Source organism: Rhinichthys klamathensis, unplaced genomic scaffold, assembly GCF_029890125.1.
Source record: "Rhinichthys klamathensis goyatoka isolate OS25496 unplaced genomic scaffold, OSU_Roscu_1.1 h1tg000127l_1, whole genome shotgun sequence".
NCBI classification, from domain to species: domain Eukaryota; kingdom Metazoa; phylum Chordata; class Actinopteri; order Cypriniformes; family Leuciscidae; genus Rhinichthys; species Rhinichthys klamathensis.
Window position 1 is genome coordinate 2,347,491 of NW_026606664.1, and position 20,883 is coordinate 2,368,373.

The following is a 20,883-nucleotide window of genomic DNA, read 5'->3' on the forward strand; positions in this document are numbered from 1 at the left end:
TTTTTCACCGGCCACTAATAAATCATTGGTATATTGTCGTGTTTCATAATTGTCCCATGGAATTGACTGTTACTCTTTCACTTCTCTGATTATTAGCCATTCCTGGGAATTTATAATATTTCCACAGAATTGCTCTGATGCAAACTAACCTTTCCATGGAAAAGGTTTGGTTTTGGTGGACCACGGTGCCTGTCATCCGTTCTCAGTAAAACCTTTTGGAGAAGTGAGTTATGATAGTTATGCCTTTCTTTATTCTGGTGATATTAGCCTTGTTGGTCAGATATGACAATGGTGTACACAGTGGATTGTGTAACTGAAGTCACGCAAACCTTCCTCTTCTTTCTTTGCCAGCAGAGTGTAGAGAAGCTCAATTAGAAGTCTCTTGTTCTCCAACAAATGACGCAAGCTGACATCACTTGGTCTAGACGGTTACAGGAAGGAAAAACAAAAGCATTTATGGCCATGTTTTGTTTTGGAAAGACAGAATATATTATGTAAAAGATAAGACATATCTGGAAACTGAAACTGAAGCCTATAAAGGATCATTTAGATTTTTTTGTATTATGACATTTTAATGTCGTTTAAATTCTTGGATCAGTGACAAATAAGGAATTTAAGTATACAATTTTTTTGTCATTTAAGTGCCTTATGTATGTGTTTAAACTTTGTAAAAATTTAAAAAAGTTGTAAAAATTTAAGTCAAAAATTAGTTTGGTAAAATTAAAATGTATTAAATAAAAAATATTTTGCCAACTAAACTCTACAAAAACTAAAATTAACATTCAATTTACTTATGTGGAACTATTTGTTGAGATTTTTCACTTTAGTTATTTCTCTTTTTTATTGCTTGGTTATTTTTTTTACCTAAATTATTTCTGCAAGATTATATGATTATCACATGAAACGGAAATTATTAATATGATTTTATTTATATATATAAAAAAGGAAAATGCATGTCATCCAGCATGACTGATTAATTATTAGGCCTACCCAATAAATCAAATTTTTCATTTTATTAAAAAAAGTTGCTCTCTTCCTGTGATTGTGGCATCTAAATGTAAACAATGAATGTAAATGTAAAAATGAAGGCAAAAAATACATTTTTATTAATACTTACGCATCATTTTTTCAAACATAAATAACATATTATTCATCAAAATGTGACAGTTTAATGCACTTTAGTTCATGATACCGGCATTTATTATCTGTTCCTTTGTTAGTTTTGGCTCAAAGTTGTCCATGTAATTCAAAGAGCCAGTTCGTAGTTTGGCGCACAAAGCTCTGTTGTGTACAGGGAGGGTACAAAGCTCTCTAGCAGTGATTTAACTCAAGATAGTAGTCTGGAACACGGGCTATGAACCCTCCCTGCTTCCGTTTTGCTATCTTGGACGAGTGGTTTCCCTTGTCCGGCCACTATTGAATCTCATTAATGCTTTTTATTATTCAAATATTGCTGCTGTAGTAATGTCATCATGGCTGTGTTTGGTATATTAATATTACCCTATCAATGCAAGTTTTCAGTTTCTGGAATTTAGGTAATGGTTCATGTATTATTAGTGAAGAAGTGCCATGGGTGCATGATTGATGCTGGGTCAAGTCCAACAGGTTACACAAACAGTGGGTGATGTTTATTTCACAAGCCTTTATTTGAGTATTAGCCTATAGCTAGACTGTTCGTGCATGTCTCCCCGTGTCAGTGTGGGTTTCCTCCGGGTTCTCCGGTTTCCCCCACACAGTCCAAAGACCATGCAGGTTAGGTGGATTGGATATGCCAAATTGGCTGTAGGAGTGTGTGTGAGTGCTGGGTTGCGTCAGGAAGGACATCCACCGGTGTAAAAATTGTGCCAAATCCAATGTGTGTGGATAATTCCAATGAAGCGGACTCTGGAAATGAGCGGGACCAAGTCACATTTATTTATATAAGCCTAGCGCTTTTTACAATACAGACTGTTTCAAAGCAGCTTTACAGAGATAACAGGAAAATAATGCAAAAAAGTTTGTTTCCAAAAGAAAATAGCGTCACAGTCCAGCTTAAGTAAGTTCAGTGATATTTCATTTTTGTTTTAAAAACAATATTAATTTAGTTCATATTTATATATATATATATGCTATTTTATTCCAGGTTTATTTCAATTAACAGAAATGTTTTTAATAATTTTAGTCATAATAAATAACGATAATAACTAGGGATGTCCCGATACCACTTTTTCACTTCCGATACCGATACCGATGCCGCAGCTTTGGCTTTTGCCGATACCGATATTAATCCGATATTTTTATTTTATTCTTAAACTAATAAAAAATATAGCAATTTTCTCAATTAGCCACCTAAAATATACCTCCTATATAGTCCACAACAACAGTTGATTATGAAAGATTGCCACCCTTTATTCAAACACTACAAAAAAATTAAGAAATATATAAATGAAAGAAAATACAGATACTTCAGTACTTAAAGCTAGCTAGCTACCAACAGGTTTAAAGTTAAAACAATTTAAACAGCAGCATTCTACATTGTAAATACCAGTACAGTTTTTGTTTTTTAAATCAAGTAGAATTTCTATAACTGTGTTAAACTGATTATCACTCTTGTGTGTGTTAAACACAATCTACTTAATACAGACAGCTTCATTATAAAGATAAACAACAAATCCCCAAAATATATGATCATAATCTATGACAAAAATGCTATTATAAACTAGATTAGTGGATAATACACATTGCTCTTCTTATTGTTGTAAAATGCATTCATGAAAAACAAGGGTAACAAAAATGAAAAAGATAATTATTTTAGATATAGCTAAATCTGCTATAAAATTGAGACATGTTTTAAGTGTATTGCACAGCTATTTAATGAGGCAGCAACATTAATAATTATTAATGTTAATAAGCTTTAATTGCGTCACTGCATTATGATATGAAAGGCTTCAATACAGTGCGGCACAAAGCGCGTATGCGCATCCCGAGCGGAGAATGATGCGCTTGAAGCCACGTGGAGTTACAGCACGCAGCGCGTCGAGTCCGCTTTGAAAAGTTCAAAGCACAACGGAGATACATATTGATGGACAGTGTATTATACAGTATCTATCTATGCAATCGTTTATTGAGCCTTTTCTTTCAACAGTTTTAAATTTTAGTTACTGTGCGCGTGAAGAACAATTATAGTGCTCTGACTCTAGTGTTGTGATCAAACCCTATGGATCAAACCGACAGCGTCCGACACCCGGTAGAGAGTAACACGATTGAGTTAAAGCAATAAAGTCCAGCAAGATAAAGTTGTTAAATGCGAAAACATAGACCTTTATCTTACAGATCAAGTATTAACATTGAATCATCTTGAAGATAGTTTCATCATTGACTGTAACCGAACGCGACGCGCTGTTTGAATGCTGAATGGAGAATGACTGACAGCCGCGAGAGGGAAAAGTTTACCTGATCTTGAATTTAATGACTTAAATATTAATTTCTCTCTCACATAATGGCTTCAGAACACTTATAATAGAGTGCACGAAAACGTTATGGTACTTTAGAATGTTTTTGTGCCTTTTGTGGGGCTTAACAATAACACATAATAGTATACCCACAATATCGGATTTGGATCGGCCTTGTCTGATCGATGTCTGATCGATACCCGATCCCGCAAAAATGGCAGTATCGGAGCCGATACCGATCCTGAGTATCGGATCGGGACATCCCTAATAATAACCCTGCTGCATCCTGGTTTGTTTCAAAACCCCTGCTGTAGAATGCAATTGAAGCGCTGGTGACCGTTCCTCTACCGGGCGCTGATTGTGTGTATGGAATGTGCATTCAAGGAATGTTTCACTCTGATAGTGAAAAGAGCACATACACCACGTCAGAACTAGATGTGACGTCTTCATGGTCTTCAATCGTAACATCTGCCGATTACCGATCCATCGGGTTCCTGCAAAGTCAGTCCTGGCGTAATATGCTGGTCCTCAGAAGGAGTGCTGTGTAATGGGAAACCTGTCCAAATGCGAAGGTTAAAGACATTTCAAGAGAAAAAAAGCAGCTGCGTTTACACGGATCCTAATAATCCATTTGTAATCGAACTAGTAGCACAGTCGGAATAAGTGACGTATGTAACCACCACGTCAATCGGAATGAATTAGCCAAATCCGATTGAAATTTCATTCGGATTGGAAGGGGTGGTTTAAACCTTCTGTAATCCATTTAATTCGGACATGTAAGATTCATCAATCAGAATTATTTAATTCTGATTGAAACAAAAAGTGCCCATGACATTTAAACGTAGCTAATTTTGAAATTGAAAAAGGTTGTGAATTGGTCTGTGGTCAGAAAGACTAGCTTCAAAATCTTGTGGTGGTTTGTCCACCCCCAGTTTTCCCATAACTAGCCGCTCAATCTAGCCTGGTTAAAACCAGACCATTCTCAGTTGTAACTGAGTTATGGTCTGGCAAAGCGTCATAGACAAATCATTTCCAGAGGGGCGTCACCAACGGACGTCGCGGATAGACCTAAAACCAATCAGAGCGATGAAGGAGATGACGTATGCAGAGCGGCAGAAACATCTCTGAGTGTTGTTCTTTGCTCGGTTTTTAACTAAAAGGAAACGTTCAAATCGCTTAAAACAGACGCGATCGCTGATTCGAACAGGTGATGTTCGACGGCGGGATCCATCTTTGTAATGTAGGCTACAAAATCTGCTTCAAAATCCCAGCGCTGTCGTCATCGTGTAAAGCCCGCCCCAACGTTTCTGATTGGTGCCTCGATTTCGGCGGATTGGAAATGGGCTTGAATGAACTCTTTGCCAGACTAACTTTCAGAGCAAATCTAAATTTGCCGGAAGTTGTCTGGGTTTTCCCAGGCTACGCTCAATCAGTTTCTCTGTGAAGAAACCCTTGTTTCCCTGTATAAGATCATTGACACTTTACCAATGCAATTGCGTTTTCTTCTTAAACAAATAGTACGAGGATGAAGTCAATGGTATTTTTAGCTATCCGTCCCTGAATTAAACATCTTTATTAGGTTTCCTTGGGTCTCTTTTTACAGTTTATGTAATATTATGTAATGCTTTTTTCCTTCGAATGCAAATTAGGGCTGTTCTTGGTTTTGACGGCACCCCAGGAACGTGCCTGTGGCTTGTTTTGCTGGGCGCAGCCTTCTCTCTGTCATTTAGTCGGATCAGCAGAAGTGCGGTTCAGTGTTGGTTTCGTGACCCCGGGCAGAAATGAAGGCCCTCGGTTGACCGGAGTTGCTCGGGTTTGGAGGGAATTGAAGAGGTGTCACCCTCTGCAACTGGGTCAGAGTTGTGCTGGAAGAGGGCGGCAACTGAAGTTCCAGTAAGACAGCGGATAGACCAGTGAGAGAAAGAAAAGGCAGCATACGTTTGTGTCCCCCCATAGGTTTATTTTAAGCATATCCAAATGCATATTCAGATGAACATGGCATTTGTTAGATCCATGAGAGGTGCTAAGATCCTTTGTTGTTGATCAGCTTCTGAATATGTATTACCTTGTCTTGGTTTTCATGACTGGTCGTTTTTGTCACTAATAAATATAACTAATATTTAATATTGTAAACTACACTTAGTTTTGATGGCTGGTTCATTTTTCTTCAACAAGTTAGAAACTCTTTTAAATTGTGCCTCAACGCTCTATTCTGCAGCCATCTTTTAATGTTTTAAGAATGTTAGTTTATTTTTTTGGTTATGGAAGTGTTCTCCAATTGTTCCCCAGGAACAAGTTATGTTTTTTTTTTTTATGTTTTATGAAAGTTATTTTCTTGGTTAAGCAAATGTGTCCAGTTTTATTGTAAATTTCTTATATAAAAATCTTTTTTTAATGCAGATATCCTTTAAACCTTCCCCAAGGAATCTTGATTGTTTTCATGTTTATATTAATTCAAATCATAAAAACAGTTTGTGGCTCGGGTTTCCATGACCATTTTTAATGGCGCATGATGCCATAAACATTTAAACATTCCAAAAACATTTAACAGCCTGAGAACTTCTAAACTAAACATTAGAGGGACCTTTTTTAGTTTTAGCTTCACTAATATTGGAAGATTTACTACTAAACCATGGCTCCAATTTGCTCTCATTTTCAACCCCACACTTCCTCTTATTTTCAATCATATATTAGGCCTATTTAGCTTAATCTTGCCTATATGCTGAAGAAAATGAATCATTGAGTCTTTTGGAAAAAGACCTTCTAAAGCCGCCAGCTACGCATATCCCTTTTAACGTGGTTTAGCTTTGAATAGCCTTCATTGATCGTAGGTTCTGAATGACATCGGTAAACCTCTGAGATGGCTCTCTCCTTCAATGAAATGAAAGCCCGGTATGACTCACAATGACTTCATTAAATTCATCCTGCTGATGCTTGATAATACTAAATGTCCCACCCAGCTAGACAATATTGCCTGTAATCGTGATTATACAAAGATATAGGCTTGGTAGACTTATCGAAATACACCCTAAGTACTGTAGTTTTCTTTTGAATGAGTCATTTTGAGTATTATGTCTGCCATGGTTGCCATTTGCCTCCAGCTGTTTAGATCTAATCTGTAACGTATAGCCACTGTGACTTTTGATCAAATGAATGCATCCTTCCTGAATAACAACATTAATTTAAAAGTTGACCCTAAACTTTTAACGGTAGTGTATGTCAGTGATGTTTTGCGTGTGAGGGCACTAGTAGAGTAACTTTTTCCCCTCTTGAATATTTAATCTCTTAATCAATGTGTCTGGCTTTGCCATTCCAAACACGTTTGGACGCACTTAGCATGCTTAATTTGTTTCTCTAATTGCATTAGCTTCGACTGTTTCCAAACAAGTGTCAGCATGATTTTCCTCTATCTCCCGGGATCGTCTGCCCTCGCAAGCTCGGCTTTCCCAGCCTGTCATTCGAGACCCGTTGAAGTCAGTCTCTGTGGCCAGATAACACACTCGGTTGGCTCTTCTTAGCGTAGTCGCCTGACAAGACCTTTACCCAGAGATGAAGGACTGGGATAGACAGAGAGGGTAAACGAGGACACAGCGCTACAACTCGGCTTTGGCAACGGACCACATAAAGCAAACAGAAGATGAAAACTCAACTGTGCCATGTTTGCTGACCTCCTCTAAAATCAGTGTAAAATCACAATCTCTCCTTACTTAATATACATAAACTGTTACAGAATGAGTTCCTCCCTTCTAGATAAATTCACTCATCAGAACATAAGAGGTTCATTGATCCAAGAACATCGGGAACCCTGATAAAAGTGTGAAAGCTCATAAGGATGAGCGACAGAGCGGATTACCGGAGTCACACGTTCCTGGATAACTTCCACGTGCTCCCGCTCACCGTGACACATCAGAATGTGAGCGGTGGCCTTAACTAACTCTTGAGGGAAACATGGGAAACCCCTGATGGTGATCCATGGCATGCCGCAAGCCTGAGGACTTTTTTCCCCTTACATTAGGCATGTTTCCTTTTCTTCCCATTCCCTGAAAGACAAGAGATCCCATTGCGAGAGATCAGAGAAGATTAGTGGACCCGCGTGAGGCATCCATCAGGTTTCGCGCCGCAGGCACCCTGCTGTGGCAACAGTCTCATGCGCTGAGGTCACGGAATAATCTCCTTAGCTTTCGCAATTCACACCATCTGCAAGCCTCCGATGTGATTATCAGACGGGCACTTTTTGTCCAGATCTGAAACCTTAGTTCTCTTAGCTCGGTTGGTTTTGAAAGCCAAAAAGGAATTTCTTTCTTGTTTGAAGGAATTCCCCCTCGTTGTCACCGCCAGTGCTGATTTTCATCCTTTTTTTAGTGTTTCCTCCTGAGTCCTTTTATTTAAATACAAAGCGTTTAGAATGCCACATGTCAGTCGCAACGCAGCAATTCTTATCCAATAATATATTTTTCTAACTGTCACCCCCCTTGTTGAGCATTGACATGAAAATGCACTACCCAAACTTAAACGATTGTAATTCATGAACCCTTTGGACTAAAGACTTACGGTTGGTCTCTTTTAAAAGAAGACACTTGGCAGATTATTGCTGAAGTGGAATAAATTAATAGAATTAAATCATATAAAAGTTATTGAAGTTTAAGTTTATTGTTATGAAAATAGAATAAAATATTTCTTTTTCTTCTATTAAAAAATATATAAATTAATATAGGTTTCAGCCTAAAAATGACAAAGTCAAAGCCATATATCTAACCAAGTTGTGTTCCAAATTTGAAGTTGATATCACAAACATTGAAGTTCCCATGAGATTTTGTTTAGGCGTAATACCAGAAATAGCCACCGGGTTACTTACATTCCATTGAATTTAATTGTGTGCATTCTGCCATAACATATTAATAAATTTCTGTCCAAATACCACTTCTGTCACAAAATGGAACCTTGGAACCACAATATGGAACCTTGAGACTCAGACCTTTCTGACAATATGTGTTTTGTCAAGATTAGAAAAGGTTTTGATCATAAATTATGAAACATGATGATGCCCAAAAGGGGCGGAGCCTGATAAAATAATTTAGAGTACCGTTTCTATGGTAACGCAGCATCCAATTTCAAAACGGTTTTCACAGGATGAATTCTGAGTTCGGAAGCTTTCAAATGATACCTAATTCATGATAACTACTAAAATATGTGATGTAATAAAAAAAGGTGATAAAAAAAAGATAATATTATATTTTAGAGGATAATATAATATACTTTTTAGAGGATAATATTATTTTATAATTTTTTATAGACAAATACTAGATTATATATGTTTTATTGTGAACTTTTAGCATGCAAATCAAAGTTTGAATGAAAGTGTGGTTGTTGACTTTTTGTTACAAAGGTGAAAACTCCTGTAATGATACAGATTTTTTTGATGCACACTCTTGTCATATATTAATCCATTACTCTTCCAACATATATTTTTCTGCAAAATCATCAACAAATATGTATTCTCTGGAGTCTTAGACCTTTCCAACGATATATAGTTTGCCATGATTAGATTAGGATTTAGTAGAAAAATATTGAAGTAAACTTAAGGGGTTAAACCGATCCTATTTTTAAAATGGTTCTTTAAGATTACTTTTTCACTAATTTACTTTTAATACTAACTTCTCGTTTTTAACGCTATTCTTAACGCTTTATTTTATACATTTGAAACAAATTATCGTTTTTTTAAAACAGTGAGCATGCATCAACAAGATACATAATGTCAGGTTTCAATTGAGTTTAGGCTTCCTTCTCTTTCAATACAACTTCCCAGTTTGTTTCCTTCAAAAAACCTTTTATGTGTTTCTTTTCTGGAATGTTATATCAAATAAAACCAGTGAACGTTTCGTTCCTATAAAAATATCTTTTCTTGGTGCTTTCTCATCTTTTTTTCCCCTTGTCTTCCAGTAAAGATAATGGTGTTTTACTGGAAGAGGACATCAACTCAATAGTAATCAGTATTGATTGTCCTTTGTGGCAGAGGGTTAGATAGATGGACACCTCCTCTTACTGGGATGCATTGACTGCCCAGGCATTTGACGGGGGAGAAATTATGGATGCAACGTCTGAGTTTGTGGAGTGTTTTTATAGACAACATGAAATCAAAATAATCTTGTTTACTTTCTTAATAGATGTCCCTGGTCTTATTGTGCATGATTTATCAGTGCATGTTATTGTAGAGAAAAACAGTATCTTTAAAAACAGTAATAATTGTATAACATTTTTAAATATTAATGGTAATGATACTCAAAATTAATATCCTTTTTCTTGCCTGTATATGTTGTGATGCCTAAATTCACTTGTAGTTTTTTTAGTGTTTAAGTTATTTAGACAAAATAGTATAGAATTTTTATATTATTAATTTATCTCGGTTATCAGCCATGACATGCAAATAACTGTTCACTGGCATATGATCTACTTCCTAACGAGAAACACAAGTTGTTTTGTGCTTCAGGCTTCTGAGAATTTCCTTTGCATTTCAGTTGTTGTGCCTTCATGTGATACCAAGATGTTTGTTCTCTTAATTTGAACTGCTCCATGTCTCAATTTTGTATCTTTACAATGAATTCTATTCAAATATTATCCTTTTGTACGTAAGAGCAAGTCTCAGGTCGCATAGTCAATGAAAGCCTTCATCAATGAAAGCTTTCACTAAGGTTTTCGTGTGAACCTTTATGCTCATTTAGTTGATGATAATAGATCTATTCACAGTGTTTGGAGAGCAGGAATGGATTATTTGAAGGTGTATTTCACCTATTAATAACAATTGTGTGTGTTGTTCCAGATGACTATTTGTGTCATTAGAGTCTTTCTTCCTGCTTGAGGGTATTTCTCACAGAGTTTTTACACTGACAGCATAAATGATTCATTATGCTCTCCCACTTGATTTTCCACCATTATGGACGTGCCGTGTCTCCTTTGTTTGTGTGCTCAGGTCATGGTGTGAAGACATTGACCGGATCACTCGGGTTTATACAGTGTGGCCTTCGGCCGTCATGTACGAGACTGCAGTCTGATGCCATCGCTCTCAATTCCGCCTGCTATGGACGGGCACAGCTTCTCACATTCGGATGGACCTCAGCTGGATGCCAGGGGGTTCGTCCTGCCAGCCCCTATGGTAACTCAGATTAGCTCTCTTTCATTTAGCATCATGTCTTAGTGTGTGAAAGTGGTCGCACCAATCAAAAACGTGACCTAGGTTCGAACCTGCAACCTTTTGGTTACCAGCCTAGATCGTTAACCACAACACCCTCTTGGTATAGGATCAGCACATTTTTTGTGGCAAGACAAAACGCTAAGCTACTGTACCTAGCAAATACTCATAATCATAATGTTCATCACTAGTTTCCTTTTTCAAAAACTCAGGTTATTCATTCTGATATCTGGCAAAACCTCAAGAATTTGGTGTATGTGGGTGACACTCAGAATGACGTCTTTGTGGTCGCAGAGTTATTTTAACAGTTGGTAGACACAATTTCTGATTAAGTGACGCTTTTTCTTGCGGTTTCATTCGAATTCTGTTATCATGAGTCTTGTATTGTGACAATACTCATTAAAAATCGAAGAAAAAGATGGTTTTAAAGTGGAAAAAGGAACTGTAAGGTAAATATTTGGGCAGTGTTGGAGTGCAGGGATGTCATCACGAGTGTAAATAAATTTTTTTTGCAAATGAAGGGTGTTTCCTGTGGACTCACATTTTGGATTTAAACAGAATTACATTTGGCTCTTCTCAATGGTTTAATGGTTATGATTTTTTTAGTTTGCATTTTAGTTTCTGTTTTATTTTCAGTGTGTTCCTTCTTAGTTTAGTTTTCACTTGGAGATTGTTAGTTTTAATTTTATGTGTGGTTTTCCAGTAAATGTCCTTTAAAAATAGCTTTAGTATTTACAGGTAAAAATGCATGTGCCATAATTTTTGTTTGTTTTATTAGAATTTTAGTATAACATTAGTATAACATTTTCATATCAGCCATTTATTTGTTATCAGCCATAACATCATAGTTTTATCTACTTTTTTTTAGCTTATCGTAAAGTCCAGAACTAATACTGGTGCATTCCTACCTAACAACTAAACTTTCGCCTCTAAACCTTTCACTTCCTCTATTTCAGAGCCACATGTTTGCTAACCACCCTTGGAGCTTCTCCCCTCAGACCTACAGCTTGCCCTGTCCTGTGCAATCTGAAAACCAGTAAGTACCCAGACTTCTGTCTAATCATGATACCTGATAAGGATGTTTGACTTGGAGTGTTTTCCAAACCTGGAGGGAAACCTAAAAGTGAACATAAAACCCAAACTTGACTTTCTTAACATGTGCTCCTGGTATTATTGTTCACATTATTCCACAAAAAAAAAATCTGTCTTCGTAATCTTCCATCGAATAAAATGACTTTTGGTGTTTAATGCCAATTTATTTTACTATCTAATCAATCCCTCATATCATCCCAACCTACATTTGTATTTTGTTTCACCCTGACATCTGCATCTGACATGCACACTTTACTTTATGAAAGTAAACGGAGTTGCTAATGACATTTGGTGTTGACTTTAAGGAAAGCGTGTTGCCATTGTATTATGTCTGCCATTTCCACAGGGGAAGACCTTTTGCAAGTTGACGCTGTGGCTTTCTGACTTATTTGACGATAAAGAACTGTATTGTATTCGTAAGCTTGATACAGAATGTCACAACGTGTCCATTCACATCTACATGACCCGATAAGACGCAATCGAAAACATCCCTGAACTTGACATGACATATGATAGGAACTTTATCACCTGGCTTGGTCTGTAACTTTAGTCGACGTGGTGAAGCCCTTGGCACTCCATAATGACTTCTCCTAGAAATCTGCTTTGTTGCCCAGGATTGCATAGTTAAATGTCAGTTTTAAAGGGATAGTTCACCCAAAATGAAAATCAGGTTGTCATTTAGTTTTCAAAACTGTTTGACTTTCTTTCATTCTTTTTTTCATTGTATGTACAAAAAATCTTTAAACATTCTGAAAAATAACTATTTTTGCTACTTGCTACTATCGAAATGTCTGACAAACGGCTCAAAGAATGTATGCAATTCGCCACAAATACTTCTCTAATGACGTGTCATATCAAACAGGAATTGTTGCTATGCCTGATCATTTCATGTGATCCAGTGCCATCAGAGGTCACGTGAATGGAGGGGTGTTTTGTTTACAGAGACTGGGAAGTCCTCTCTCTGTATTTATAGTACACAGTAGCGATTTGTTGAAGAAATATGGCACAGGGAAAAAAGAGAGACGAGAATTATGTGTGCAAAGGTCAATGTGTTTGAAACCGTCGAAATAAGGGTCTCGGTTTTAGAAAGAATAAGTTTGTGGTTGATGCTAGCGTCAGTGCTACATCCTGTCCACCCACTCCTTGGTGGAAAAACAACTTGATGCATTCACAGAATTTCATCGCTAGCAATGGGAGAACCTTTAATGGTGCTTTGGCTTTTTTTTCTTCTTTTTTTTTATCATCAGCTTTTGTAGACAGAATAGGAAAATACCAAACTTCATGGTTATTAGTTTATGCTTCATATTACATTCTTCCAGAGCAAGACACTAGATTCCAGTTTTCCCAATTTAATGAGTCATAGTCAATCAGATGATTCAAACCTCTTGGTGTTTTTAGTTCAGACAACATTGTTATTATATTATATTTTTAAATTGAAGCAAATATATTACAATTATTGTTGCTGTTATTGTTATTAATACTAATAATAATTTGATGGATTTTAACAATTTAATATATTTTAATATTGTATTGTATAATATTAATATTGTGTGTGTGTGTGTGCATATATATATATATATATATATATATATATATATATATATATATATATATTATATAGGGGTGTAGCGATACTGTTCGGTATGAGGCTTTCGGTTCGCCACACAAATAATAACATCGCTGCGAAATCTAGTGAGAAGCATTCAAATTTCTCCATTATTAACCGTATATCTCTATTAGATCAAACAGCGCTGACGTAGAAACCAGGAGATTGTGCCACGAATTAACTAGTTATAGGCTATTAGGCTTTAAGTCAACAAATCAGCAACATTCACCATGGATTTGATGTAGTAACTGTAACCATGGAAGTTTGGCAGTAGGGGTGTGCAAAAAAATCGATTCACATTTGAATCGCGATTCAATCTTTACCGATTCAGAATCGATTCATAGAATTCCAAAAATCGATTCATATTTTTTTTTTATGGCGTGCACGGGCGGAGTGGCAATCGAGTGAGTCGGGACTTTTACCGGTGGTTCGGTAGTGTTTCGAGGCTGCGATGGCCGGTCTGATAAATAGTTATACATTGCAAGTTCTTGCCGCCCGCTGGTCAAACTGTGCAGCCTCTCTGCTCAACCCGTGAATAAATGCATCGATCCGCAGAATATGTTTGAGTTCTTAATGGTCTGTAGATCTTTTGCCAAGCGTGTCTGTCAGAGGTTACGGGTTCTAAACCGCACTCGTATAGTTTTTTCTCTCTCTCATCAAAACCGAATATGTTCATCACGTTTGTGTGCATTTTATTTTTGAGATTTTACCGGAGTCTCCAAAACGGCGATAGATTGAAGAGCGCGTCCGAGTGAAGACTGCGCGAGCCACAGAGAACACTGTATCCATGACACTGATAGCAGCGGACACGAGCGCGCTCAGCTTGATTTCAAAAACAACAGATCTCTTAATAGCGAACTAAATAAATGCTCTGCTAGTTAACTGGAGATACCCGCAAATTACGCCTATGAACGACTTCACTGGATCTAAACAAATCAATCTAACCATAGATGTAAAAGCGGTGGCTTTTTAAAATCTATTTAAAATTATTTCGCAAGGGTTCTATGACATTAGTATATTTTTAGGAAGTTCAATGTGCCCAGTCGAGTTCACATTTCAACAGTCAGCCTGGTAGCTGAAGTAGTCCTTAAACCACATTTAGCATAATTGTTTGTTTGATCTGACTACAGCACTTTAAAGCTAAATGTAAAAGCTTTTTATTTAAGTTTTATTTTAAACTTGAATTAAATGTATTTGAAAGCTGGCCAAAGCTTGGCACTTTGCACTTTTTAGTTGCAAAAGTTTTTATTTTTGTATGAAGACATAAAGTAATATCAAACTACATTTAATTTGTTGTGTTTTTTTTCTTTTAAATTGTGTCTACTGCAATCAATCACATAGGAAAAAGTAAACTACATTTATATACTGTGAATCGTTTTTTTGAATCGAGAATCGTTTTTGAATCGAAAATCGATTTTGAATCGAATCTTGAGACAAAAAATCGGTATCGAATCGAATCGTGACATTTTCTGAATCGTGCACCCCTATTTGGCAGGAATAGTAAAATGCTTTCAAGTACGTCAAACATCTTTTTCCAGCACTTCAAACCTCAAATATGATCATATTTAAATGTTATTTTTAATGATGACCAAAAGATTATTTGAACATTGAACTAGACGAAAAAATTAGAAACACACACGCTACAAACTATCCCCACAGCATTTAGTGGACACTCTCATCTTTCTGGAAGAAAAAAAAACAAAACAAAATTGAGTAAAAGCACACTGAGTTCCATATAAAAACAAAATTGTTATTTTCTTTGTATTTGTTTATAACTAATACAATATTACATTTAGTTTTTTTATAAGGAGCTGTTTTTTTGTTGTACATGCTGCTAAGAAGACACCCCAGAAGATGGGTCAAGTATAGCTCCATCATTGTTCAAAGTAAAACAAGATCATTACTTTATGATGTTAGTTTTAATAAATAAATTAAAATTAAAATCAAGGAAATTTCTCTGGCATTTCTTTCTTTTTGCTGTATCGTAAACATACCAAACCGTGATACCATTGTGTCGTATCGAACCGAACTGTGAATTTTGTAAAAAATATATATATATACACTCACCTATAGGATTATTAGAAACACCATACTAAGTGTTTGACCCCCTTTCGCCTTCAGAACTGCCTTAATTCTATGTGGCATTGATTCAACAAGGTGCTGAAAGCATTCTTTAGAAATGTTGGCCCATATTGATAGGATAGCATCTTGCAGTTGATGGAGATTTGTGGGATGCACATCCAGGGCACAAAGCTCCCGTTCCACCACATCCCAAAGATGCTCTATTGGGTTGAGATCTGGTGACTGTGGGGGCCATTTTAGTACAGTGAACTCATTGTCATGTTCAAGAAACCAATTTGAATGATTCGAGCTTTGGGACATGGTGCATTATCCTGCTGGAAGTAGCCATCAGAGGATGGGTACATGGTGGCCATAAAGGGATGGACATGGTCAGAAACAATGCTCAGGTAGGCCGTGGCATTTAAACGATGCCCAATTGGCACTAAGGGGCCTAAAGTGTGCCAAGACAACATCCCCCACACCATTACACCACCACCACCAGCCTGCACAATGGTAACAAGGCATGATGGATCCATGTTCTCATTCTGTTTACGCCAAATTCTGACTCTACCATCTGAATGTCTCAACAGAAATCGAGACTCATCAGACCAGGCAACATTTTTCCAGTCTTCAACTGTCCAATTTTGGTGAGCTCTTGCAAATTGTAGCCTCTTTTTCCTATTTGTAGTGGAGATGAGTGGTACCCGGTGGGGTCTTCTGCTGTTTTAGCCCATCCGCCTCAAGGTTGTGCGTGTTGTGGGTTCACAAATGCTTTTCTGCATACCTCGGTTGTAACGAGTGGTTATTTCAGTCAAAGTTGCTCTTCTATCAGCTTGAATCAGTCGGCCCATTCTCCTCTGACCTCTAGCATTAACAAGGCATTTTCTTCCACAGGACTGCCGCATACTGGATGTTTTTCCCTTTTCACACCATTCTTTGTAACCCCTAGAAATGGTTGTGCGTGAAAATCCCAGTAACTGAGCAGATTGTGAAATACTCAGACCGGCCCGTCTGGCACCAACAACCATGCCACGCTCAAAATTGCTTAAATCACCTTTCTTTCCCATTCTGACATTCAGTTTGGAGTTCAGGAGATTGTCTTGACCAGGACCACACCCCTAAATGCATTGAAGCAACTGCCATGTGATTGGTTGATTAGATAATTGCATTAATGAGAAATTGAACAGGTGTTCCTAATAATCCTTTAGGTGAGTGTATATACAGTATCTCACAAAAGTGAGTACACCCCTCACATTTCAGCAAACATTTTAGTATATCTTCTCAAGGGACAATACTATAGAAATGAAACTTGGATATATGTTAGTATAGTCAATGTGCTGCTTGTATAGCAGAATAGATTTACTGTCCTCTGAAAATAACTCAACATACAGCCATTATTGTCAAAATAGCTGGCAACAAAAGTGAGTACACCCTAAGTGAACATGTCAAAACTGTGTCCAAAGTGTCAATATTTTGTGTGAGCACCATTGTTATCTAGCACTGCCTTAATCCTCCTCGGCATGGGATTCACCAGAGCTGCACAGGTTGTTGCTGGGATCCTCTTCCACTCCATAATGACATCACGGAGCTGCTGGATGTTAGACACACAGTCCTTCTCCACCTTCTGCTTGAGGACGCCCCACAGGTGCTCAATAGGGTTCAGGTCTCCATCACCTTCAGCTTCAGCTTCCTCAGCAAGGCAGTTGTCATCTTGGCGGTGTGTTTGGGGTTGTTATCATGCTGTTCGGCCCAGTTTCTGAAGGGAGCGCATCATGTTCTGCTTCAGAATGTCACAGTGCATGTTGGAGTCCATGTTTCCCTCAATGAAGCTCCCCAGTACCACCATCTGAGCCAAACAAGTTTATCTTAGTCTCATCAGACCACAGGACATGGTTCCAGAAATTCATGCTCTTGGACAGGTTGCTTTCAGTAAACTGTTTGCAGGCTTTCTTTTGAGCCAGCTTCAGAAGAGGCTTCCTTGTGGGAGACGACGGCCATGCAAACCTGAGAAATGGTCTGAGCACTGCAACCTCTAAAGCAATGCTGGCAGAACTCATGCGTCTGTTTTTTGAAGCCAGCTTCTGCACCTGACGCACAGCACGAGGACTCTTCTTCTTTAAATGACTCTTGCGAGGCCTGTTCCGAGTGGAACCCGTCTTGGAAAACCTCTGTATGACCCTGGCCTGTACCGTAACTCATTTTCAGGGTGTTACCAATCTTCTTATAGCCTAGGCCATCTTTGTGGAGAGCAACAATTCTAATTCTCAAATCCTTAGAGAGTTCTTTGCCATGAGGTGCCGTGTTGAAGTGGTCAGTATGAGAGAATTGTACTCAAAGCACAAATTTTAACTGCTCTAATACAAGATACACAAATTTGTATGTTCCTGTCAAGCATACAAAAACATGAACATGATGAATAGGACATGTGGCTTTGCATGGTTAAACGACGTACAGCTATTATCACTTAGGGTGTACTTACTTTTGTTGCCAGCTATTTTGACAATAATGGCTGAATGTTGAGTTATTTTAAGAGGACAGTAAATATATACTGCTATAGATGTTATTCGATCTGCGTCATCAATGTTTGCGGCGGCCATATTGTTGACATAGAAACCACGGCAACTGTCAGTCTGTCAATTGACAAGCGAGGCAGCGTCGGCATTATCCATGGTATTATCACTGTATTTTTTTTTTTAAACAGCGTGATGGTGTGTTGTGTAATACACGGCTGTTCTAACAACAGCAATAAGAACCCCGGAGTTAGTTTTTATGCGATAAGTTACCGACTGTCAGAAAACTTGAAGGGAAGGAGAGAGAGTTGAGCCAGCGCAGGAGAGGCTAGGATAAATAGGCTAAAGTTTCAGCCAACTCCCAACAGAAAAGTCTGTTCCCATCATTTTACCACAGGTTTCACAAATAATCCGTGTGCAATGCGTGTGCGGTGCGTATACAGTACAGAAGCAGGACGCGCAATACTTTATATGCTGCGTTTGCAGTGCGTCACTGATCCGCGGCTGTACCACAAACACCCCGGTGCTCACTATTTTTATTTTAACACATACTCACTATTTCAACAACGTAAGCCAATTATTCCATGCATTACTTCTATATATTAAGTTGCTCAAGCAAGTGGTCAAATATGTAACCATGTAACGTACTTATATTAAAATCGCAAACATTTTAAATGAAAACTTAAAATTGACAAAAACAACCGACTCATGCCTTTTCTTTTGTATTTACATTTTAATACAACAAATCTTGCATGTCACAAAGAACTTGGTTTTCCACCTCCACGAATGAGACGAGTGTCGTTCATTATGTTTCCTTGTTGAGGTAAATTGTAGTTTGTATACGTTACGGATACTGTACGAGATAGTTATAAATATCCGGATAATTTACGGCTGGCAATACGGACGGATCTTTACTTAAGCTTGATTGGTGTGGACCTACATCAAATAATAGCATTATCTTCTCTTGATACCGACGAGATGAAGCCAGGCTACTGCTCCCCTCAACTCAAATCTGCGCGCGGTTAGGGGCAGCAGGACAGATGTCATGTCAACAATATGGCCGCGGTTAGCTACTTCCGGTGTTTGCGAATAAGGTCTATACAAGCAGCACATTGACTACTCTAACATATATCCAAGTTTAATTGAGAAGATATACTAAAATATTTGCTGAAATGTGAGGGGTGTACTCACTTTCGTGAGATACTGTATGTGTATGTATATATATATATATATATAATTTATAATTATAGTTTAATAAATACTAGTTTCACATTATTATTATTATTATTATTAAATAAAAAATAATGAATAATAATAATACTATTTTTCCATTGGTGGTATTATTATTTATAATAATTATAATAAATAATAATGGCAAATAAAAAATAATGATAATTATGAATATAAAAACTATTTATGATACTGATGATGATAATATTAATAACAACAATAACAACGTTGTTATTGACATTCATTTGAATTATTATTAATTATTACTAAATAATAAAACTACCAAATAATAGTAATAATGGTAATAATAAATAATAATTCAAATTGGATCAGTGATAGTCACCCAGGCAAGTAGGAATCTCACTGTTACAGTCTCAAATAATACTTCTGGTTCCATGTTTAATTTAACACAATGATAACAAGCATTGATGGATAGTTTTACAGTCTGTTCAACATATCGTAATGTGTACGTGGTTGTTGAATAGTCAGTCTATGAAGGTGTCTAGACTTGGATGGTGAATGTTGTTTACCTGACCGCCACACTCTGTCTAAAAGCATTAAAATAATCAGACCAAAAGACTATATACTTTATTAGCATTTATTTACTATCCTGAAAATTATTTTACAGTCCATTTTCCTCCACCGTTTGCTGCAGAGACAAGTGATTTTTCTCAGAGGGATATGATTACACAAGACAGAGACGGGGCATTATGGGATGGGTTCAGTGTTCCAGAGGTTAGTGCCGAGTGAATTGTATTGTGTTGATGGAATGTGCCTGAATCGATGTGCCAAGCTTGCGGTGCAATATCAGAAGAAGGGGATTTCCATATAACCTCTGAGTCTGAGGACCATTTTATTTGACCATTTTATGGACCATTTTATTTGAGGAACACAAATGCGCTGAACTGCAAATTCGCTGGTTTTGTATTTAAAATGAATTATAATATTTAATTTATAGTGTTATAGTGTCACGTAGTGCCAAAGTAGTTTTTAAGAGTGTATTCAGACTTGTAGTTCGGTTCACTTGGTTCGTTTGGTCCGGACCAAACAAAAAAAAAGCCTACAAAAGATGGTATTTTGACCAGCTGAGAACTCGTGAAAGCTTTTAAGATGTGTAAAGGAGTCAAAACAGCAGCAGGAAGGAATCCCTCCGTCACACACATTAATGAAGATCTTCTGTGAGGAGACATGGTTCTGACGCCTGTACCGAACTGTGACGGGCAAAATCGCGAATATGATGAGAATAAACAGGTATGCTTGAACATTCTGTCCTTTTTAGGGTCTCATCTTCTGACATCATGTCCTGTTTTTAGTTAGATGCCTTTGGTCCTTGTAGCGTTCGTATTTCAGTCAAACCACCGCACCAGAGTTAGTTTGGAAGCGGACCGAGACACATCTTTTCAGCGGTTCGGATGGCAGCGTTCACACTTTTTCAGATGAACCGCACTAACAGAGCAATTGCACCAGGTTTCATTTTATCGAACCAAACATGCTGTGAACACCCTAAGAATCTTTTATCAAAATGCAACAACTTTCGCCTGAAACTATTTCTTTTCATCTGTTTAATGTAGCCAAGTCAGTATGAGCAATCAAATCCTGCACACATTAGGGACTGCATAGTATTCCATTTCACTGATTTCAGATTCACCAAACACACTCTTTTGGTGTGTTCTCATTCAAAAATACATAACAAAACTACACTAGTATCAGGCTCAGCAGTTGTCGTCTATTTCAGTTGGATACATTTTGCCAGATTTTCTTGGTTCA

At 37.4% G+C, this 20,883-nt stretch overlaps 1 protein-coding gene across 1 annotated transcript in view; it reads left to right on the top strand.

Annotated features, from left to right (window-relative positions):
- The window catches only part of si:ch73-63e15.2 (protein strawberry notch homolog 2), a 49,265-nt gene that overhangs the window by 880 nt on the left and 27,502 nt on the right, over positions 1-20,883 (top strand). Inside the window, exons 2-3 of the mRNA XM_056256471.1 lie at positions 10,399-10,581; positions 11,574-11,653. Of these exons, the coding sequence (XP_056112446.1) occupies positions 10,480-10,581; positions 11,574-11,653 (182 nt within the window). The 5' untranslated portion in view covers positions 10,399-10,479. The remainder of the gene's footprint in view (positions 1-10,398; positions 10,582-11,573; positions 11,654-20,883) is intronic.